Genomic DNA, 24,644 nt, shown 5'->3' on the forward strand with positions numbered 1-24,644 from the left:
TCTTTGTGACCCCATGGACTGCAGCACGCCCGGCCTCTGTGTCCATCACCAACTCCCGGAGCTTACTCAAACTCATGTCCATTGAGTCAGTGATGTCATCCAACCATCTCGTCCTCTGTCATCCCCTTCTCCTGCCTTCAATCTTTCCCAGCATGAGGGTCTTTTCAAATGAGTCAGCTCTTCGCATCAGGTGGCCAAAGTATTGGAGTTTCAGCCTCAACATCAGTCCTTCCAATGAATATTCAGGACTGATCTCCTTTAGGATGGACTGGTTGGATCTCCTTGCAGTCCAAGGGACTCTCAAGAGTCTTCTCCAACACCACAGTTCAAAAGCCTCAATTCTTCGGTGCCCAGCTTTCTTTCTAGTCCAACTCTCACATGCATACATGACCACTGGTAAAACCATAGCCTTGACTAGATGGACCTTTGTTGGCAGAGTAATGTCTCTGCTTTTTAATATGTTGTCTAGGTTGGTCATTGTGGAGAAGGCAATGGCACCCCACTCCAGTACTCTTGCCTGGAAAATCCCATGGACGGAGGAGCCTGGTGGGCTGCAGTCCATGGGATCGCGAAGAGTCAGACACGACTGAGCGACTTCACTTTCACTTTTCATTTTCCTGCATTGGAGAAGGAAATGGCAACCCACTCCAGTGTTCTTGCCTGGAGAGTCCCAGGGACTGGGGAGCCCGGTGGGCTGCCGTCTAGGGGGTCGCACAGAGTCGGACATGACTGAAGCGACTTAGTAGCAGCAGCAGCAGGTTGGTCATAAGTTTTCTTCCAAGGAGTAAGCGTCTTTTAATTTCATGGCTGCAGTTACCATCTGCAGTGATTTTGAAGCCTAAAAAAATAAAGTCAGCCACTGTTTCCACTGTTTTTCCATCTATTTGCCATGAAGTGATGGGATTGGATGCCATAATCTTTGTTTCCTGAATGTTGATCTTTAAGTCAACTTTTTCACTCTCCTCTTTCACTTTCACCAAGAGGCTTTTTAGTTCTTCTTTACTTTCTGTCATAAAGGTGGTGTCATCTGCATATCTGAGGTTATATTATTTTTCCTGGCAATCTTGATTCCAGCCTGTGCTTCATCCATCCCAGCATTTCGCATGATGTACTCTGCATGTACATTAAATAAGCAGAGTGATAATAAACAGCCTTGACATACTCCTTTTCCTATTTGGAACCAGTCTGTTGTTCCATGTCCAGTTGCTTCCTGACCTGCATACAGATTTGTCAAGAGGCAGGTCAGGAGAGGGTGTGGAGAATAGAAAAACCTCCTACACTGTTGTGGGAATGTAAATTGGTACAGCCACTATGGAGAACAATATGAAGGTCCCTTAAAAACTTAAAAATGGAGCTAGCACATGATCCAGCCATCCCCATCCAGGGCATATATTCAGAGAAAACTGTAGTTTGAAAGGATATGTGTACCCCAATGTTCATTACAGTGCTGTTTACAATAGCCAAGACATAGAAGTAACCTAAATGTCTGTTAACAGATGAATGGATAAAGACGATCCACAACATATTTATAATGGAGGATTTGTTGCCATTCAGTCACTTAGTCATGTCCAACCCTTTGCGAGCCCATGGACTGCAGCATGCTAGGCCTCCCTGTCCTTCATTATCTCCCAGAGCTTGCTCAAACTCATGTCCATTGGGTCGCCATCCAACCATCTCATCCTCTGTCATCCACTTCTCATCCTGCATTCAACCTTTCCCAGCATCAGGGTCTTTTCTAAAGAGTCAGTTCTTTGCATCAGGTGGCCAAAGTATTGGAGTTTCAGCTCCAGCTTCAGTCTTTCCAATGAATATTCAGGACTGATTTCTTTTAGGATGGACTGCTTTGCTCTTATTGCAGTCCAAGGGACTTCATACCCAAAGTTTGCTCTAAGATCTTTGTATCTGGTATGATTGGGCTACTTCCAAAGATACCAGAACTATGATTCATTGGAAAATGAGTGTCCAAAGATTATGATTGTCATTGGAAAAGACCCTGATGCTGGGAATGATTGAAAGCCAGAGGAGGAGGGGATGACAGAGAATGAGATGGTTGGATGGCATCACCAAGTCAGTTCAGTTCAGATGCTTAGTCATGTCTGGCTCTTTGCAACCTCATGGACTTCAGGATGCCAGGCTTCCCTGCCCATCACCAACTCCCAGAGCTTACTCAAACTCATGTCCATTGAGTATATGACAACATCTGGTCCCATCACTTCATGGAAAATAGATGGGAAATCAATGGAAACAGTCACAGACTTTATTTTCTTGGGCACCAAAGTGACTGACTCCATGGACATGAGTTTGAGCAAGCTCCTGGAGTTGGTGATGGACAGGGAAGCCTGGCATGCTGCAGTCCATGGGGTAGCATAGAGTCAGACACGATTGAGTGACTGAACTGACTCACTGAAAGAGTTCCGTTGCTGTCTAGAAGGGAGAACTTGGGAGGATGTAATATGAGTGAGTCTTCTGTCTCATAGAATGAATGTGGATAGTAGCAAACAAATAAGTTTTTTAAGAAAAATTATGAACTCTGTTTATTTACAAAAATCACTTGTGTAAAAATTTTTAAATGAGTCATCTTTGCATATATGAACTTTATCAGTAGAAAATTCTGGACACAGTTACATTCTTATTTTTGTTCCTCAGCCTCCACTTTAATAGACACAAATATTACTACTATACTTAGTAGTAAATGAACATTTAGATACTATTACCTTTTCAAATTCTTGCACTAGAAATTTTAGGAAATGAAAAAAAAATCATTGACTTTTCCTGAGGTCTTAAATGTAATATAAATATTATTATATAAATAAAATGTAATTCAGAAAGAAAAAAATGCATTATTTAGGAAACGTGAGGGAGTCATAAAGTCAATGAAATGCCTGTAAGTAATGTGGTAGGATGAGAATAAGACAATGTGTGGTGATGATTGTTCCTAATGTTATAACATCATTATTCATAGTAGATAAAAAGTAGAAAAAACCTGATAGTCACTTAACTGAAGAGGGGATCTACAAAGTGTATTGTATCTTTAAAATGAAATATTATTGTCCCCAAATGATGAAACAAAATACTGATAAGTGGAACAACATGGATGCAACTTGAAAACATTATGTTCAAGGAAAGAAGCCTGACAGGAAAATAAACAAATACACAAATGAACAAAACCTATGAGAACAAAAAAAGGTACCACGTGATTCTGTTTGTATGAGACATCCGTAATAGGAAGCCGCATAGAATTAGTGGTTGCTGTGGGCTAAGGAAGGAGAACTGACGGGCAGCAGGTGGGGGCTTCTTATTGAAGTGATGAAAATATTCTGGATTTAGAGACTGGAGATAATTGAACAATCTTGAAAGTATAATTAAAAAACAATAAAAACAAGAACTGCATACTTACATAAGAAAGATCAATTGTATGGTATATGCCTCATATTTCAATAAAAAAAGAAAATATGGTCAAAGTGTAGCAATATTTTTAAATGTATTGAAGGAGACTCTTTCAGACAAAATGACCAATCCAAAGGAGCTGAAAATGACGGAGGGAGGATCTTTTTGAGTTTCATTAGGTTTCCTGTATAACTGGACAAGGAGGAGACGGTTTCAGGGTAACTGTGAAGCACACCATACAAACAAATTGCTATTTTCTTCTACCATAGATCAATTTGGCAGCAATAGTGAGGCTTCAAAACTCAGCCTTTGCAAAGTTGTTTCTGAATTCACAGGGGAATACACAGAAGCAGAAACATAATTAATGAAATGTTTGCTAACATCAAAACCCAGGGGCAGTAACTCAGGGATTTAAGTCCCCATATACCTGGTAAAATAAAAGACCATCTACTTATTATCATTTAGCTACCCAAGACCTGCTCACTTCAGGTAGGTTTCCAGGTCCTATCTTCAAGAATATAAGAGGAAATAACTTTTTGAGAAAGAAAAAATGTATTTGTAAGTGAAACATTTATGCCTACTTACTCAATTAAATTAACTCTGCATTTATTTGCCAGAAATGATATTGATTTCTCTGATTGGGAACCATCTTCCTGAACTTGTTAATAACCACAGTATGACTTCTTAATGATTTTATTTTCTTGTTGGCTCACAAAAAATCTTTTACTCCTTTTATCATTGGATAAGTGTATACATGAATTGAAGGTTTGTTTCATTTTGTTTAAAAAATAATACAACTACCACAGTAAAAATAAAAACTTTCAAATTAATTCTCATGTGAAAAAACGTCATATCTATTTAGGCTTAAGGAAGAAGTTCATTAAATGCATTCTATTCTCATATACATCAAAAACATATACAAGTCAAGAGGGAGGTGATATATTTATAATAGTGGCTGAGTTGCTTTGCTGTATGGCAGAAACCAACACAACACTGTAAAGCAATTTTACTCCAATTAAAAATGACACACACACACAGACACATACACGAGAGAGGGTATGTGTCTCTCAGAAGAATTTATTGTCTCTCGTCTCATTCCCATTTTATAATATTACAGCCCATTTAAAATCCAAACAGATGCAAATGTGTTCTATTGTTTTCAATTCCTTTTAGATCTTTTCTTTCACTCATCAAGCGACTTGATTTTTGACAACTATCTCTGCAAAGGGGTAATGAGTATTGTGACAAATCAATAATAAATTACTAGGAATAAAGGTTGATAATAATACTTAAATGTCTCACTATTAAATACAACATAAAACCAGTAACAAAATAGTGATCATTATTATTAGTCAGTGACAGAGTCATTATTTCAGGAATTAATACAAATATTCTTAAGCCAATCATGTAGTGAGAAACATTAAAGCTGTAATCCCATTTTGTTTCCATGTAAATACTTTCAAGTGGAGAGAATCCTTAGCCCTGTCTACAGCTCAGCATCTCTAATACATTAGAGTCTTGTTCATATTATTTTGAAGAGGAAAAGAGAGATCAGTTCAGTTCAGTCGCTCAGTTGTGTGTGACTCTTTGCGACCCCATGAATTGCAGCACGCCAGGCATCCCTGTCCATCACCAACTCCCGGAATTCACTCAGACTCATGTCAATCGAGTTAGTGATGCCATCCAGCCATCTCATCCTCTGTCATCCCCTTCTCCTCCTGCCCCCAATCCCTCCCAGCATCAGAGTCTTTTCCAATGAGTCAACTCTTTGCATCAGGTGGCCAAAGTACTGGAGTTCCAGCTTTAGCATCAGTCCTTCCAAAGAAATCCCAGGGCTGATCTCTTTCAGAATGGACTGGTTGGATCTCCTTGCAAGTCCAAGGGACTCTCAAGAGTCTTCTCCAACACCACAATTCAAAAGCATCAATTCTTCAGCACTCAGACTTCTTCATAGTCCAACTCTCACATCCATACGTGACCACTGGAAAAACCATAGCCTTGACTAGACGGACCTTTGTTGGCAAAGTAATGTCTCTGCTTTTCAAAATGGTATCTAGGTTGGTCATAACTTTCCTTCCAAGGAGAAAGCGTCTTTTAAGTTCATGGCTGCAGTCACCATCTGCAGTGATTTTGGAGCCCAAAAAATAAAGTCTGACACTGTTTCCACTGTTTCCTCATCTATTTCCCATGAAGTGATGGGACCAGATGCCATGATCTTTGTTTTCTGAATGTTGAGCTTTAAGCCAACTTTTTCACTCTCCTCTTTCACTTTCATCAAGAGGATTTTTAGTTCCTCTTCACTTTCTGCCATAAGGGTGGTGTCATCTGCATATCTGAGGTTATTGATATTTCTCCCAGCAATCTTGATCCAAGCTTGTGTTTCTTCTAGCCCAGCATTTCTCATGATGTACTCTGCATATAAGTTAAATGATCAGGGTGACAATATACAGCCTTGAGGTACTCCTTTTCCTATTTGGAACCAGTCTAAATTAATTCAAATATATCCATTGAGATAAAAAAGTCAGACTCTGACATGACCTTGTAGGAAGTAATATGCCTCATAAATGACATAATAGATTTGGTTCAGTTTCTCAGCAGTCTATTCTAGGCGGTTTTTGTTATTGGGTAATAGATACCTGAAGAAGTGTTAGTCACTCAGTCACGCTGGACTCTTTGTGCCCCCAAGAACTGTAGCCCACCATCCTCCTCTGTCCATGGAATTCTTCAGGCAGGAATACTGGAGTGAGTAGCCATTCCCTTCTCCAAGGGATCTTCCTGACTTTGGGATCAAACCTGGGTCTCCCATGTTGCAGGCAGATTCTTTATTGTCTGAACCAACAGAGAAGCCCCAATAGATAGCTTTGCCTCTTTAAAGAGTGGGCACTTGACTGGATGCTTTTCTGAATACAAAAACACAATTATAGAAAGAAATGTGTTCTGTCTTATGATATTTTGCAGACGTGCAGAAGTGTTACCTATCCATGTATCTTTGTTATTTATTTTTTAAAATATTTTTCTAAAAGTAAAGACAAGAACAAAGAGGAATGGGCAGAGACAATTGCTCCTCCGTGAATGAATTCATTTTCTTGGGAATTACTGAGAAGACTGAGAACAAAGTGACCCTATTTACCTTGTTTCTCCTTGTTTATCTCATCAATCTTCTGGCAAATCTTGGAATGATAACCCTGATTAGGATGGACCCCCAGCTGCACACACCCATGTACTTTTTCCTCAGCCACCTCTCCTTCTGTGACCTCTGCTATTCCACAGCCACTGGCCCCAAGATGTTGGTGGACCTATTTGCCAAGAACAAGTCAATCTCTTTCTGTGGCTGTGCTCTGCAATTCTTGGTCTTCTGTATCCTGGCACATTCTGAGTGTCTCCTGCTGGCAGCGATGGCCTATGACCCATACAAGGCCATGAGCAGCCCCTTGCTCTATGTGGTCAGCATGTCCAGCGGGGCGTGCTCCCTGCTCATGGCTGGGGTTTACCTGGTGGGAAATGGCACCATTTGGCAGATGCTCTGATACACATGACATTAGCATTCCACTTACACTTTTGTGGGTCAAATGAGATTAACCACTTCTTCTGTGACTTACTCTACCTTCTTTCCTGCTCTGATACACAGGTCAATGGATTGACAGTATTTATTGTTTTTGGAGTTATTGAATTGAGCTCAATTTCAGGAGTTCCTGTCTCTTATTGTTATATCATCCTTGCAGTCTCAAAGATCCATTTTGCTGAGGGGAGGTTCAAAGCTTTCTCCACCTGCGCCTCCCACCTAACTGCTGTGGCAATTTCCCAGGAAACTATGCTTTTTATGTACTTTGGGCTAAGTTCACTCTACTCTTTAGATCAAGACAAAATGACCTCATTGTTTTACACCCTTATGATTCCCATGTCAAATCCTCTGATTTATAGCCTATGGAACAAGGATGTGAAAAATGCCTTAGGAAAACTAAAAATAAAAGGTGGCTTCAAAGATTTATATCACACATATGCACACACATATAGTAATTACTTTTGCAAAATTATATGGTATGACACATGAGAAATATAATTTTATCAAGTTATTTAATAAATGAGTAGCTATACTAAAGTTCAGCCATAGGGAATTGTTGCAGTTTTCAAAACTTGTCATGCTTCATTGTATGTCTTGACCTTATCTACGAAACTTTCTCTGTGCAAAACTTCCTGGCTCTTCAAATTCCATCATTTTTGTGGGTATCCATTCATTCAAACATTATTATTTCAAGTATATTAATATTTATCAAATATTTAATTATTCTTTGTTTGCCTCTAAGTGCTTTACATTTCTTGAAAAACTCATTAGTTTGTGTAAAAATGGACCTTATAATCTAGATGAATAAAGAAACATTTATTAACTAACCACACATACAATTCATAATAAAGTTTAAGACTTTCATCAATTAAAAAAACAGGGTTAAAAATCTAGGAACAAATGTCAAAACATAGTGTGCAGAAGAAAGGTTTTCTTGAATGGAGATATTAATTGTCAGATGCAAAAATAAATTTGGGAAGGAAATGATTCTAGGAAGATAATTTGACACTTATAGAGGTCTTGAGTTGAGCAGCTGTATACCTTTCCAGGGGATTCCCAGTGGCTCAGTGGTAAGCAATCTGCCTGCCAATGCAAGAGATGCAGGAGTCTCGGATTCAATCCTTGGGTCAGGTAGAGCCCCTGGAGTAGGAAATGGCAACTTGCTCCAATATTCTTGCTTGGAAAGTTCCATGTACAGAGGAGCCTGGCAGGCTGTGGTCCCTGGGGTCACAAAGAGTTGGATGTGACTGAACACACAGACACACACATACACACAGCTTTTTAGAATTAAGAAATCCAAAACTGAAAGCAATTTATGTATACCTGTGATGGATTCATTTTGATATTTGGCAAAACTAATACAATTATGTAAAGTTTAAAAATAAAATAAAAAAAATAAAAATAAAGTGCCTTGGTAAATTGCTTAGTTTTCTTTAATAATTAGCTATCAACTCCTCCTCTTCTTAGCTCTGATTAAATGTTCCTTTTTATAGTTCACAGACAACCATTTCCTTTAATCATTCTATTTGATATCATCCTGTTTGTGAAATCATGGCCTACAATATGAGATTGTGAACAACCTTTGCTCAAGGATTCTGCATTCTGTCTGTATTATCCAAAGCACTTATCTAATGTTTGGGACACAAATGGAGAAAGAGAGAGAGAGAGAACAAAGCAAAGAAAAAGGAAGGAAGAAAAAGAGTAGATAACATTTTTGAGTGTTTATTAGACATCAATAATTAACAAAATAAAATTTAACTGAAGATATGGTATGTGCCTTGAATACATATATGTAATAAATTTTAAGAAAGAATATAAAATGGCTGTGAATACTAGGGTGCTTATCTATAAAGAAGATACACATCACACTAGAAGTAAAGAGCATTCATCTGTATACATTCTTAATATGTATCTATTTTGTGGGTTTCTGCTCTAGAATCTGATGCTAAAGCACTGAATCAGCATGTCTAAACAATACAGATATATTTGAAGAAGCATGTAAAATTCATGTACTTACTTATTACAGTTGCAAAAGTTAGAAAACCACTGTTTCTTAGATTTTCTAGCTATCATTGTAGAGTGTCTTTGTGCAAAAACATTTCAGAATGAAATTAAAGCCCAAGAAGATTCTCTGGCTTCCACAGGGGGACTTTGTGAGAAACTGACCTCTTACACAGAATCACAATGGAAAGAATTTATGAAGAATTGTTTTTTTAAATAAAAGACTTCAGGGGTTTTCACCTCTGGTATGTTTTCTCAATTTACACACAATATTTTAGAACTGTTATTTATGAGCAGAAACATGGTAGAAATCATTTTTTGAGATACATGTCCAAGCAACGGAGAAGGCAATGGCACCCCACTCCGGTACTCTTGCCTGGAAAATCCCATGGATGGAGGAGCCTGGTAGGCTGCAGTCCGGGGGGTCGCTAAGAGTTGGACATGACTGAGCGACTTCACTTTCACTTTTAACTTTCATGCATTGGAGAAGGAAATAGCAGCCCACTCCAGTGTTCTTGCCTGGAGAATCCCAGGGACGGGGGAGCCTGGTGGGCTGCCGTCTATGGGGTCACACAGGGTCGGACACGACTGAAGTGACTTAGCAGCAGTCCAAGAAAAATGGAGTGTTGGTGGATTGTTGCTAATTTAGAGAATATAAATGTGTAATCTGGTTAGGTAATCTCTCTCTTTTTGACTGCCCTGTATCAGAGCATCTAAAGATTCATTTATCTACATACTGGCTGTTATTATGAGATCTAGTGGATGTGAACTAAAGGCAAGAATATTTTAAGTCCTATAAATGGAAGCATAAAATTAAAAATTGACTTATTCAATTGTCTGAGGGCCTCCCACCTCAATTTACCAATATCTCCCTGGAAGGAACTTGTACACATAGATACGCCTCAGCTTTTGTGACTATCCTAAGGATATGGTAAAGAATCTGCCTGGAATATGGGAGACCTGGGTTTGATCTCTGGGTCAGAAAGATCCCTTGGAGAAGGGAATGGCTACCCACTTGAGTATTCTTGCCTGGAGAATTCCATGGACATAGGTTCCTGGTGGGTTATAGTCCATGAGGTCACAAAGAGTCTGACATGACTGAGTGACTAACACTTTAAGGGTCGACATGTCTCCAGATCATCTGACTCTGACAGACAGTAAGACCTTCATTCAAGAATGTCACAGAAAATTTAAACCATATCAAACACTTTCCCAACCATGACAGTATAAAACTGGAAATCAGTTAAAGAAATAAGTTTTAAAATTTGCAAATGTATGGAGATTAAACATATCCCTGAACAACCAGTAGTTCAGAGAAGAAATCAAAAAAGAATTAAAAAATATACTGAGACAAATGGAAATAGAAAAATATCATGCCAAAAATTAGAGGACAATAACAAATTACAACAAACATAGCTTTAAGAGAAAAGTTTGTAGTGAAAAAATGCTTACATTAAAAAAAAAAAAAAAAGCTAGACCTTTTATACCCCAAGGAACTAAAAAAGGAGAACTTTGAGCTTTAAGCCAACTTTTTCACTCTCCTCTTTCACCTCTTTCACTTTCATCAAGAGGCTTTTTAGTTCCTCTTCACTTTCTGCCATAAGGGTGGTGTCGTCTGCATATCTGAGGTTATTGATATTTCTCCCGGCAATCTTGATTCCAGCTTGTGCTTCTTCCAGCCCAGCGTTTCTCATGATGTACTCTGCATATAAGTTAAATAAGCAGGGTGACAATATACAGCTTTGATGTACTCCCTTTCCTATTTGGAACCAGTCTGTTGTTCCATGTCCAGTTCTAACTGTTGCTTCCTGACCTGCATACAGATTTCTCAAGAAGCAGGTCAGCTGGTCTGGTATTCCCATCTCCTTCAGAATTTTCCACAGTTTATTGTGACCCACACAGTCAAAGGCTTTGGCATAGTCAATAAAGCAGAAATAGATGTTTTTCTGAAACTCTCTTGCTTTTTCGATGATCCAGCAGATGTTGGCAATTTGACCTCTGGTTCATGTGCCTTTTCTAAAACCAGTTTGAATGTCTGGGATTTCACAGTTCACGTATTTTGAAGCCTGGCTTGGAGAATTTTGAATAAACTCTTCAGATTTTCTGAAATGTGTATTAGCTTAGAACGGGCAAGATCTCTAAATTGAATATGACCAGTGTTAATAAACTATATTCAAGGACTATTTGTGAGAGACCCTTTTGATAATGGAAGTGTCATTTCTGTGGTTCTGAAAACTGCAAAAGAGTCAAATGTTTATAGAATATACAGCTACAGCTAAAGACTTAAAATTAGGCAAAGAAATATATTCCAAGATACAGTACTTGGCAATAGAAGCACTCATATAAGTCTTTGAGTGTATTATTTATGGTATTTTAGCTTTTTAAATCTCATGTGACAACTATATTCATTAAGGAGACATCATCTAAAGTCTTACCCAGGTGAAGAGTTTGTCACCTAGTCGTGTCCATCTCTTTGTGACCCCGTAGACTGTAGCCCGGCTGCTCTGTCCATGGGATTCTCCAGAGAAAAATACTGGAGGGGATTGCCATTCCTTCTCCAGGGCATCTTCCTGACCTATGGATTGAACCTGGGTCTCCTGCACTGCAGGGGGATTCTTTACCAAGTGAGCCACCAGGGAAGCTCCCTTACCTAGGTGAGCACAGTACTAAATATTATGAATTTAGTCAGAGATTTTCGTTTCTTTTCATCTTTTATTCATCCAGCAAGTATTCATTGAAGACCAAAAGTGTTTTCTAGGTAATTTTCTAGGCATTAGAGATATAAGATACAATAATAATACAAGAAATTTCTACTCTCTTGGAGTGTATAGAGGGAGAAGGAAATGAGACAAATAAATTATTGCATGTAGTTAATGTATCATCTGTTTCTAAGCAAAAAAATATATTGTTAATGGGATAAAGAGTGATTGTCTCATTATATTAGCTTTTCAGAAAAGAATTTTCTTGGAAGGTGGTATTTGAATAGGCACATACATGATTTAATAGGGGCTTCTCCGGTAGCTCAGATGGTAAAGCGTCTGCCTGCAATGTGGAAGATCCGGGTTCGATCCCTGGGTCAGTATGTATACTGTATGTCACTGAGTTCAGTGTGAGGATTGGCATGGTATAAAACAGACTCTACTTGAACAATCACTTATGAGCATTTGGAACTGAGCATACTATAGAGGACTTCCCTGGTGGCTGAGACGGTAAAGCGTCCGCCTACAATGTGGGAGACCCGGGTTCGATCCTTGGGTCGGGAAGATCCCCTGGAGAAGGAAATGGCAACCCACTCCAGTATTCTTGTCTGGAAAATCCCATGGACGGAGAGGCCTGGTTGGCTACTGTCCATGGGGTCGCAAAGAGTCGGACATGACTGAGCGACTTCACTATCCATCTATCTATCTATACTATAGAGGGCTTCCTAGGTGGCACTAATGATAAGGTACCTGCAGGAGACATAAGCAATTCTGGCTCAGTCCCGGCGTCTGCAAGATCCTCTGGAGGAAGGCATGGCAACCAACTCCAGTATTCTTGCCTGGAGAATCCCATGGGCTGAGGAGCCTGGTGGGCTACAGTCCAGGGTCTCAAAGAGTCAACAGGGTGAAGTGACTTAGCACACAGCACGCACGTGCTATAGAGAGAAAGGATGATGATGTGTGGAAGGGATAGGTAGACAGGACTCTGTGATGCCCACAGGTAGAAACTATTTTTAAAATAGTGACAGAAGGGAAAGCTAGGAAATGATGACTATGAACTTTCTTAGTTCATTGAATTGGCTAAAGTAAAACAAGATCCAAAAGGGCAGCAGTAGGCAATACAACTGAAAGGATGAGTGTAAGAAACAGTCTGTGCTCAGCTGTAGCACCAGCCAGAAAGATGGAACACAGCTTCTGGGGCACAACAGCTGTGTAAAGCACAGGTTTACAAACAGCCAGGAAGCAGTGATGTACCAACAATACTAAAAATTAGTTTTATTTTTTTTTAAGAATTGTGTGTGGTTTAGGAGGAAAGAGAGAGAAGCGGAAGTCACATACCCTCCTTCCCTGTGTGTCTCTGTGTATCTCTTTCTGTCTCTTATAAGGACACTCTCATTGGATTTTGGGTTCACTTTACGCTCATCTTGACTCTTACCTTAATTATATCTGCAAAGACCTTATTTCCAAATAAGGTGACATTCTGAGTTCTGGGCGACATGGATATTTGGGAGACACTATTCATCCACAGCTCTTCCATGTTGGCTCAGAAGTTGAAGAATTTCCCTGAAATGTAGGAAACCCAGGTTCAAACCCTGGGTCAGGAAGATCCCCTGGAAAAGGCAATGGCTACCCACTCCATCATTCTTTCCTTGAGACTTCCACGGACAGAAGAACCTGGCCGGCTACAGTCCGTGGGGTGGCAAAGAGTCAGACATGACTGAACAACTCACAGTTTCACTTTTCATACACCAACAACACACATCATTTTACACATGATATACAGCTATTTTATTTGACACTGAACTGAACAAAAACTAAGAGATCAAATAGCCAATTCATGGCTCTAAATTTATGATCTAGTCAGTTGACTACATAATCTGAGTCTTCATCTCTACAAGATTTAATCAACACTATGTAATGATCAAATTTCTTTTGGACATACAGATCTTCAACCAAATTGTATTCAGTGAGTCATTAATTTCCTTTAACCCTCTTTCACATCTTTGTTCCTGAGGCTATAGATCAGAGGATTCAGCATGGGACTCACCACTGTATAAAATACAGAACCTACTTTGACCGTGAGCCATGAGTTTTTGGAGCTGGGTACACAATAAAGGAACAGGACAGTCCCATGGAACGTGGCGATGGCGGTCAGATGGGAGGCACAAGTAGAGAAGGCTATTTGGCGCCCCCAGCAGAGGGCATTTTTATGATAGTGACAAGAATGCACATGTAAGTAGTGAGGACAATTGCCAGGCTGCTCACTTCGTTGAATACGGCAATGGCAAAACAGAGCACTTGGCTGATGAAGGGGTCAGAGCAGGAGATGGAGACAGTGACAGAGTGCTCACAGAGGGAATTATTTATGATGTTAGATCCACAGAAGGATAATGCCAGGAGGAAACAGGTGAGTGTCAGGGAGGAGACTATATCTCACATGCAGGGACTAGCCACTAACGATGCACAGAGCTCTGGGGACATGACCACTGTGTAGAGTAGAGGCTTACAAACGGCCACAAATCGGTCATAGGCCATCACTGCCAGCACGAATGCCTCTGCCACTGCAAACATACAAGCTGAGAAGAATTGCGTGATGCATCCCATGAACGAGACGGTTCTGTCTTCCACACCAAATTCTGCAAGAGTTTGGGTGTAACTGTGGTGGAATAGCAGAAATGAACAAAGGACAAGTGACTGAGAAAAAAGTACACGGGGGTGTGGAGTTTGGGACTGATCCTAATGATGGTGATCATGCCCAGGTTCCCCACCACAGTGACTGCATAGATGGTGAGGAAAGCCAGGAACAAGGGAACCTGGAGGTCGGGATATTCTGAGAAGCCCAAGAGGGTGAACGTGGCTCCTGCACTCCGATTTCCTTCAGCAAACCACAAAATTGTTGGAGAAAATCTGAGACAGTGATAATAAAATGATAACAATGATAATGATGACACTGCATGGATATCACATTTATCGTGCAGCAGACATTGTATTAAAATATTGGTACATTAGTTTTGACCACTAAATAAGACTTATGAATTTCAAAACAACTAGTCTCATATTTTACAAAAGGAAATGGAAGCATATATGAGTTAAGACACTTGTTTGAATTAACACAGCCTGCTAGTGATGAGTTAGGTTTGAAGTTGATCATGAGTGACAGAAATTGAATTTCGTGTAGAGTTAGAAATGTTTTCTATAGTGTTGCAGAAAAACATGTTTTTCATAGTTCCACCATTCTGAAGGTCTGTGCTGTTTAGTGGGAGTAACATAACAATAAATGAAAACATAGCACTCAAATTTATTTTAAAAAGCAGGAGGAGTAATATTTTTAGAGGTCGTAGGACTTCTATCATTATATTCAAACTGAAGATCATCGAAAAGGCAGAGGTCATGAGTTACCACAAGAATTTTCACATTTTAGAAAACATAAATGCACTGAAGGAAATAAAGCTCCATCTTCAAGTTTTCCAATGCTTCCAGTTTGACGCTAAAATTATTGGCTTTGTGTTCAATGCAGCGACCTGGTAAAGCAATGAAGTTGTATTACAATTTGTAGTACCCTCACTTGTTTTCTTTCCTATTTGACTATCATTTGTCTCACATACTGCCACTGATGCTCTCAATATAGTCTTTTAAATTCTTTGATCAATATCTCTTAACTTGCTATCAATATTTTTAATCTAAGAAATTTATTAGGAATATTATACATTTAAATGGTTATAGAATATCTGAATTACAGAGTAACTTAAAATATATTTTGCTCAACTCTTTCACATTCTACACTGTTTCTCAAGAAAATCAGAGAATACGGTAATAAACACAAGTGGTTACATTATCACCCTCAAAACTTCTGGTGACAGGAATATTGAGCTTGATTAAAACTACAGGTGATAATCTTGCTTTGAGTCATACAATCATTATTTGTGCACATTATTTTGAGAAAGCAAAAGCATCTTGTACTGGTAAGCAGTTTATAACAACAGAAGTATACTTATTTAGCAAAGATTTTTAAATAAGTTAACCAATAACAAGCACACATCTGAAATATTCATTAATAAAGGGAGTATTTGTTTGAACCTCATAAACACAGATGCAATTTTAGTTTTGTCTGACCATGTGAAGGGAGAAAAAATTCATTATTTCTTGAATAGCTTTATGGTACTTTTGACACTCAAAAAATATATTTCCTACATGCAGAAAAGGGAACGAGTGGGAAGTGGAAAAGAGTTAGTGACAGACAGACTGGCACAATGAAAGAAGCAAGGAGTTGGAAACATAAATTTAACTTCAGTTCCAAGCTTTGGCATTTACTGTATGATCTTTGGTGAATCACTCAGATTTTATGAGCCTCAACTTCTTTATCAGTAATAATGACATGATAATATATATTTTATAGGTGTATAAGTATAGGAAATGGCATTAATATAATTTGCACAAAGTCTTACAGTTATGCAGTTCACAATATATAGGTTTTCCCACCCTCATCCATTTCAATTCTTAATACTCTGAATAATTGGTATTATTTTTAAACGTATTATTTTAAACAATCTAAGAAATAGGTCAAGGTTCAAAGTTGGCAGCAGCAAAACTGCAGGAACAATTTGTGATGTCAAAGAGTAGCTCAACTCTTTTTCTGAATTTCCTCTTGGCCCTGTTCATGTTAATTCATCAATCACTATCCTTCAGTAAATTGTCTCTGTTTCCCCTGTGTTTTCTCATTATTATCTGACTCTTATTAATCATCCCTTTTTAATCTCACGGTCACCTAGGCTCAGCCAACTTCCCTGTGATGCTGCTAACCTGCACTGTGAGAAAATCAATTTCTTCTCTTCTTGATTACTGTGGTTGTTATGACATTTTATGACTCTTAAAAACTTTAATTTCTCCCTACTAACTAATTTATCGAATCTAAATTTCTCTGCTCAGTTTTACCTAAACCCTTATCCTAACTATATTCTCCAGTTTTCAATCTTCTCTGCTCATGTCAGTATTCTCAGAATATAATGCCTGCAATTTCCTCTTTTTCTTACATACTGATGCAGCACTTGAACAAGATATAAAGCATTTCATGAAAATTACTATAATGAGGATACTTTTCCTTTTCACTTCAGCCATATTTTCCACACCCTTGACATACCTGAAGACATTACTGTCAGAAAAATGGAATTGTATATTATGGTATTTATTATTATTTTATGCATATTATTCTTATCTTCTTTTGACTCAATTTTGAGGTGTTGAGGAATTACCAGGCATTATAATATTCTTTTTAAAAATTTCATTGTGACTACTCTGCTAAGCACAGTGTGGATATCCTCAGAGCAAAAATCAGGATGATACCCCAGTGAAGGGGGAGGATATCAAAGCTCAGCCCTCAGGAAAATGGACTCAGGAGACATTATCACACAAAGACTGACAAAGAGGGTCCACTGCTTTAGAGGTTTCAGGATCTCAGAGTTCCCCAAAGGAGAGAAAAGAGACAAGATAGATCATCCTGCCTGAAACCAACTCACCCCAAGATCCCATTTCTACTATTAATTGTCTCCAGAGCAGTTCCCACTCAGAATTCAAACATCATGTAAAACATTAAGGAGTTAATCAATATAGCAGGAGCCCACAAAAATTCAATGTGACTGGAATATACTTCTTTCTTAATATCCAGAAAAACTCAGAGAAAGGAAGAAACAGAGAGAGAGATATTTGGAAGCTGAATCTGATTCCTATGAACAAAATGTAGGGCTCCGATAACCTCGGGGATTTAGACCCCAGAGAATATTTCTTGAGCTATTTATTTTTGTATCACATATCAAGAAATTAGCTTGAATGCTTTTTTTATGTGGCAACTTGCAAGAAGGTAGTTTTTTTTTTTCCTCAGTCACTGGAAATGGCACCTCAAATAGTCTATTTCATGAATTTCTTTTAAAAATAATTATAAAAAAATACATGAACTGAATAAGAAAACTTGGTGACTACAGTAAAACCCAAAATGAATGATAAATAAGCTAAAATGCAGCTGTTCAGAGATATTAACTGCTATTATATATATTTACTGTGTGATTTTTCTTTCCCATTTTGTGTATGAAGTGCATGTGTTTTGAGATGTATAGCAGTATAACTTGGTCTCTGGTTTTGTTGCTTAACCTAAATAAATATTATTGTCTTTAGAAACAGTGATGTTCTTTACTGAAACTAAATTGTGCTGTCTTCTAAATATAAGCAATCCACACTTCCTAGCTTATACAATTAAATAATACAGTCTCTTAAAAATAGCAAATGCATTTTGGAAACTTGTTTAAGTCTCTAAAACCTCTGAGTGTCAATCAACTGGTTCTACTACAGTGAAATATCACACAGTTAGACCACTGGCTTGCCTGGTGGCTTGGTGGTAAAAAAAAAAAAAAAAATCAGCTGCAGTGCAGGAGACATAGGTTCTATCCCTGCCTGGAGTTGGGAATAACACTTGGTGAAGGCAATGGCCACCCACCCCAGTATTCTTGCCTGGGAAATCTGTTGGACTGAGGAGCCTGGTGGGCTACAGTCCATGGATACGCAAAAGATTTGGACACAATTTAGCGACTAAACAGCAGCAACAAATGCTTTCCCTAGGCTCCTGACAACCTGACTAACACTTGCCAGACTCTACCAGGAAGGCATAACACCAGAGGCTGTTTCCCACCAGGCACAGAATTATTGTACATAGTATGGTCTTGATCCAAAATCCCACAAGTCTGCATGGTTATTCTCTCACTGAGATAGGCTTGAGTTCCACAGTGCACCTTCCCCCCACTGCTGACACCTCTGTACCCTGGACCAGCTTTGGAGCCAGTAGCTACACCCTCTCACCCAGAGCTAGCAACCTTCTTGGATATTAGTTCTCCAGGCTGCACAACAAATTGCCACCAACTTCGAGGCTTCAACTGCTATCACAGTTTCTGTAGCATAATAGTCTGGGAAGCGTTAACTTCATAAGATACTGCTAAACTGTTTTCAAAGTTATTTAACCCTTATCTGAAATGCATAAGCATTTAACTTGCTCCACATTTTCACCAGTATTTGAAACTTATTCATTTTAGCTATTCTAAATGGAGTACAGTAGTTTCTCCTTGTGGTTTAAGTTTTAATTTTAATAAGAATGTCATTGATGACTAGCTATACTTAGTATTTTTTCATGTGTTTATTTGTGTGTTCTGTTTTGTCAAATGTGTGCTCAGATAGTTCATCAAAACTTTAAGTAGGCTTTTTTCTCATATTGAGTATAAAGACTTCCTCTGTATGTTTTACATTGAAATCATTTATCAAATACGTTTTGCAAATACTTACTCACAATCTATGGCTTGTATTTTCACTTTATTAATGGTGTCATTTATGCTTCAGAAACTCTTACCAAACATTTTTAATGGCAATGAAGCTCTTTTTATTGTTTTTTAAAGATCCATCCTTTTTATGTTCATTCAAAGAATTATCCTAACTTTTGAAAGATTTTTTCTGTTTTATGCTAAATATTTTTCAGTTTTCATTTTTATGTTTACATCTATGATTCATTCATCTATGATTGCTTGGAAAGAAAGCTATGACAATCGTAGACAGTGTATTAAAATGCAGAGGCATCACTTCGTTGACAAAGGTCCATATAGTCCAAGTTATGGCTTTTCCAGTAGTCATGTATAGATGTGAGTGTTGGACCATAAAGAAGGCAGAGTGCTGAATTGTTGCTTTCAAATTGTGGTGCTGGAGAAAACTCTTGAGAGTCCGTTGAACAGCAAGGAGATCAAACCAGGTCAATCCTACAGGAGATCAACCCTGAATTCTCATTGGAAGGACTGAGGCTGAAGCTGAAGCTCCAACATTTTGGCCACCAGTTGAGAAGAGTTAACTCATTGGAAAAGACCCTGATGCTGGGAAAGGTTGAGGGCAGGCAAACAAGTGGGCAACAGAGGATGAGATAGTTGGATAGCTTCACTGACTTGATGGACATGAGTATGAGCAAACTGTGATATAGTGAAGGACAGATTGCTGTCATGCATGCCTAAACACTTTAGTCTAAGACAATACTTGGTCACTGTATGATTGGAATAATTGTGTTGTTGATTGGTCACTCACATTTTATTGTTACTGTGTGTTTGATTGATTAGTTCTTGGAGTCCGTGTTGCCCTCCTGTCTTTTTCCCAGACTTGTGTTTTGAAGAGGATATCATAAACAGTTTATGCCTTCTTTGCAGGAAGCTTGAACTTTCTCCTTAATCATTTTTCTTATGAGGTACATGCCAACTGTCCAAAGCAGGAAAAATAGCTTATTTCATCATATACCCATAAACTTTTAATACAATTTAATTCACTCAAAAATAATTTATAAATACTACAAAAAGCAGTCATTTAAAAAAAAATTTGGTTTACATATGGTTTACAGCATGGAACAACAGACTGGTTCCAAATAGGAAAAGGAGTTCGTCAAGGCTGTATATTGTCACCCTGTTTATTTAACTTATATGCAGAGTACATCATGAGAAATGCTGGACCGGAAGAAACACAAGCTGGAATCAAGATTGCCGGGAGAAATATCAATAACCTCAGATATGCAGATGACACCACCCTTATGGCAGAAAGTGAAGAGGAACTCAAAAGCCTCTTGATGAAAGTGAAAGTGGAGAGTGAAAAAGTTGGCTTAAAGTTCAACATTCAGAAAACAAAGATCATGGCATCCGGTCCCACCACTTCATGGGAAATAGATGGGGAAACAGTGGAAACAGTGTCAGACTTTATTTTTCTGGGCTCCAAAATCACCGCAGATGGTGACTGCGGCCATGAAATTAAAAGACGCTTACTCCTTGGAAGCAAAGTTATGACCAACCTAGATAGCATATTCAAAAGTAGAGACATTACTTTGCCAACAAAGGTTCGTCTAGTCAAGGTTATGGTTTTTCCTGTGGTCATGTATGGATGTGAGAGTTGGACTGTGAAGAAGGCTGAGTGCCGAAGAACTGATGCTTTTGAACTATGGTGTTGGAGAAGACTCTTGAGAGTCCCTTGGACTGCAAGGAGATCCAACCAGTCCATTCTGAAGGAGATCAGCCCTGGGATTTCTTTGGAAGGAATGATGCTAAAGCTGAAACTCCAGTCCTTTGGCCACCTCATGCGAAGAGTTGACTCATTGGAAAAGACTCTGATGCTGGGAGGGACTGGGGGCAAGAGGAGAAGGGGACGGCAGAGGATGAGATGGCTGGATGGCATCACTGACTCGATGGATGTGAGTCTCAGTGAACTCCGGGAGCTGGTGATGGACAGGGAGGCCTGGCGTGCTGCGATTCATGGGGTTGCAAAGAGTCAGACACGACTGAGCGACTGATCTGATCTGATCTGATGTATGCAAAAATCAATAATCATCAATAAAATGCTATCCTGCCGTAGATATACTAACTTAAAGCTTTATATTTATCAAAAGATTTGAATCATCAATTACACCACAAGAACTGAACAATCTGTAGCATAGGGTATCAATTTTTTTTTCAGAAATAAAATAACGAATTTAAAAATATTATGTGGAGTGACAAAGCGGTTTTGTGAAAACTAATCTTGTGAATGTATTTTTTACTTCTTTGTTCCTCAAGCTGTAGATCAAGGGGTTCAGCATGGGAATCACTACTGTGTAAAACACAGAAGTCACTTTGACTGTGAGCCAAGAAGTTTTGGGGTTAGGAATGCAGTAAAGGAGAAGGATGGTTCCATGGAAGATGCTGATGGCTGTCAGGTGGGAAGCACAGGTGGAGAAGGTTTTCCAGCACCCACTTGCAGAAGGCATCCCCATAACAGTGATAAAAATGAATATATAGGACATCAGAATAATCACCAGGCTGCTTGCCTCATTGAACATGGCGATAACAGAACATAACATCTGACTGATATAGGGATCTGAGCAGGAGACAGAAACAATTACAGAGTGGTCACAGATAAAATTATTTATGGTGCTAGACTTGCAATAGGATAATTCAAGAAGAAAATATGTGTGTCATGGAGCACACTACACCCCATGAGTAAGAGCCAGCCACCAAGAGAGCACAGTGCTTCAAGACATCACAGTGGTAGATAGAGCAAGGGGTTGCAGACTGCCACAACGCGGTCATAGGCCATTGCTGCTAACATGAACGTTTCTGCTACACCAAATAGGCAAGTGAAACAAAATAGTGCAATGCAACCAGAGAAAGAAATGGCTCTGTCCTCCACAATCAATTGCACCACAAGAACTGAACAATCTGTAGCATAGGATATCAATTTTTTTTCAGAAATAAAATAATGAATTTAAAAATATGTGGAGTGACAAAGCGGTTTTGTGAAATTCAAATTCAAATTTTCCAACAGTTTGGGTGTGATCCAACCAGTCCATTCTGAAGGAGATCAGCCCTGGGATTTCTTTGGAAGGAATGATGCTAAAGCTGAAACTCCAGTACTTTGGCCACCTCATGCGAAGAGTTGACTCATTGGAAAAGACGCTAATGCTGGGAGGGATTGGGGGCAAGAGAAGGGGATGGCAGAGGATGAGATGGCTGGATGGCATCACTGACTCGATGGACGTGAGTCTGGGTGAACTCCGGGAGTTGGTGATGGACAGGGAGGCCTGGCGTGCTGTGATTCATGGGGTCGCAAAGAGTCGGACGTGACTGAGCGACTGAACTGACTGACTGACAGTAGAAAAACAGAAATCGACAAAGGACAAGTGACTAAGGAAAAAGTACATGATCATGTGGAGTTTTGAATTGACCTTGATGATTATGATCATGCCTAAATTCCCCACCACTGGAGAAGGCAATGGCAACCCACTCCAGTACTCCTGCCTGGAAAATCCCATGGATGGAGGAGCCTGGTGGACTGCAGTCCATGGGGTCGCTAAGAGTCAGACAGGACTGAGCGACTGACTTCACTTTCCCTTTTCACTTTCATGCACTGGAGAAGGAAATGGCAACCCACTCCACTGTTGGTGCCTGGAGAATCCCAGGGATGGGGGAGCCTGGTGGGCTGCCATCTACAGGGTTGCACAGAGTCGGATATGACTGAAGTGACTTAGCAAATTCCCCACCACGGTGGCTGTGTAGATAGACAGAAAACAAGGAAAAGTGGGACCCGGAGTTCTGGATATTCTGAAAAACCCAGGAGAATTAATGTAGGTATGATACTCTGATTTCCTTCTGATAGCAGGATGATTCCTGTTGAACAAAGGACCAAACATTATTCCTGAAAAATAGAAATGAATACAAAAGAGAAACAGCGAAGGCAGAAGCTTCATATGTCTCTGGGGAGCTGGTATATATTCTCCAGATATGGTCCTCAAACCAGCAGCAGCAGGGACGCCTAAGAATATGTTAGGGATGCAAATTCTCAAGCCTTGTCTCCAACTTCCTGAATCAACAACTCTGGAAAGTAGCCCACAATTTGTGATTTATCCAGCCCTCCAGGTGATTTCTGATGCATGATAAATTATGAGAACCACTAAAATACAGACTATTCATGCTATCGTTTAAAATTTAGCCCTTAGTATTTTCAATATACAACTAAAATATAAATTTGGAACACACAAAAAAGTGTAAATCTCAAAATTTTCAGATGCCAAAAAGAAGCAGAGTACTTTGTTATGGTTCTAACAGTTACACTAAGGATCAAGGAGATCACATGGTGTGTAAAAGGTGCCCTATAAATCTCAGTATAGTTTTTTTATATTCTAGTCATATTAAAGAATTGACTTTTAATTGACAAATTAAAAGTTTGTGAATTGGCATAAATCTTAAGTTGTAACTAGTTTATGCCTTCCATCTTGTGCTTAAATTAATTATAGAATCTTATTCATGAAATAATCATGTACCTTCCATCAAAACCTCCATTAAGGTTATACTGGCTCCTGGGATAATTTTTGGGTTTTTATATTGACATTTTGCTTAACACTGATTCATTCATTAATTGAATCTAATTAACTTATATTAATTACTTGTAAATGTGATTTTAGATCATCTATTTTAATATATAAGGCTTCCATAGTGGCTTAATGGTAAAGAATACACCTTCAATGTAGGAGACACAGGAGACACAGGTTCGATTCCTGGGTGGGGAAGACTCCCTGGAGAAGGAAATGGCAACCCACCCCAATATTGCTGTGGGCCTCTCTGGTGGCTGAGTCAGTAAGTAATCTACCTGCAATGCAGGAGATCACCTGCAATGCAGGAGACCTGAGTTCAATCCCTAGGTCGGGAAGATCCCCTGGAGAAGGAGATGGCAACCCACTCCAGTATGACTTAGCAGCTAAACCTTTTTGATATATCTAAAATTATAAGTGAGTGTTAGTTTCTTTCTCGTGTCTGACTCTCTGAAAAACCACGGACTGTAGCTCATCAGGTTTCTCTGTCTGTGTGATTCTCCAGGTAAGAATACTGGAGTGGATTGCCATTGCCTTCTCCAGGGGATCTTCCCAACTCAGAGATCAAACCCAGGTTTACTGAAGACAGATTCTTTACTGTCTCAGCCACCAATATATAATTAAATATATAATATAAAGTATATATAATGTTATGAGAAACAAAATGATATAATTTATATTTATAAATTATATATAATTATATATAATTAATTATTATATTTACCAACAATAATTTTATACAAAATGTATTCAAGAAACAGTGAAAATTACAAATTTTCTCTACCAATGAGTAAACCTCTGTTATGATGAGGCAAACTTGGAGAAGATGGGGAAGCAAGAGCTGCAATGCCTTAAAATGAATGGCCCCGAGATACAGACATTCATCTTTGTTTTGTCCAGATCAAGTGTCAGGCTACAGACTCAGCTCCATGAAGGCCTAGTTGATATCCACTACAAACAACCCTAGACATAAATAATATGTCATCAGAATATTTTTTTCCAATAGCAAGAGGGACTGGGCAGATACATTGTAAATATCCATTATTATTCAGGCTATTTTAACAAATGGCTTTCCTTTAACATTTGAAAATATTAGCAA

At 38.9% G+C, this 24,644-nt stretch overlaps 1 protein-coding gene and 2 pseudogenes across 1 annotated transcript; 1 reads left to right on the top strand and 2 right to left on the bottom strand.

Moving 5' to 3' along the window:
- Positions 1-6,429: 6,429 nt before the first annotated feature.
- LOC147359896 (olfactory receptor 5W2-like) lies at positions 6,430-6,914 on the top strand. The gene has a single exon (XM_086338115.1). The coding sequence runs from the start codon at positions 6,432-6,434 to the stop codon at positions 6,912-6,914; it is 483 nt and encodes a 160-aa protein (XP_086194241.1). The 5' UTR covers positions 6,430-6,431.
- A 6,698-nt stretch (positions 6,915-13,612) lies between these two features.
- On the bottom strand, positions 13,613-18,383 carry LOC147359897 (olfactory receptor 5D3-like; annotated as a pseudogene).
- Positions 18,384-21,181: 2,798 nt separating this feature from the next.
- Positions 21,182-22,420, bottom strand: LOC147359898 (olfactory receptor 5D13-like; annotated as a pseudogene).
- Between the last annotated feature and the right edge of the window lie 2,224 nt (positions 22,421-24,644).

Source organism: Bos grunniens, chromosome 14 (assembly GCF_055505025.1).
Source record: "Bos grunniens cultivar Pamir isolate PY7600 chromosome 14, Bosgru_T2T1.0, whole genome shotgun sequence".
Lineage (NCBI taxonomy): Eukaryota > Metazoa > Chordata > Mammalia > Artiodactyla > Bovidae > Bos > Bos grunniens.

Bases quoted from the DNA above. Each gene is read 5' to 3' on its own strand.
- LOC147359896 (XM_086338115.1), top strand. From the start codon at position 6,432: ATGGGCAGAGACAATTGCTCCTCCGTGAATGAATTCATTTTCTTGGGA.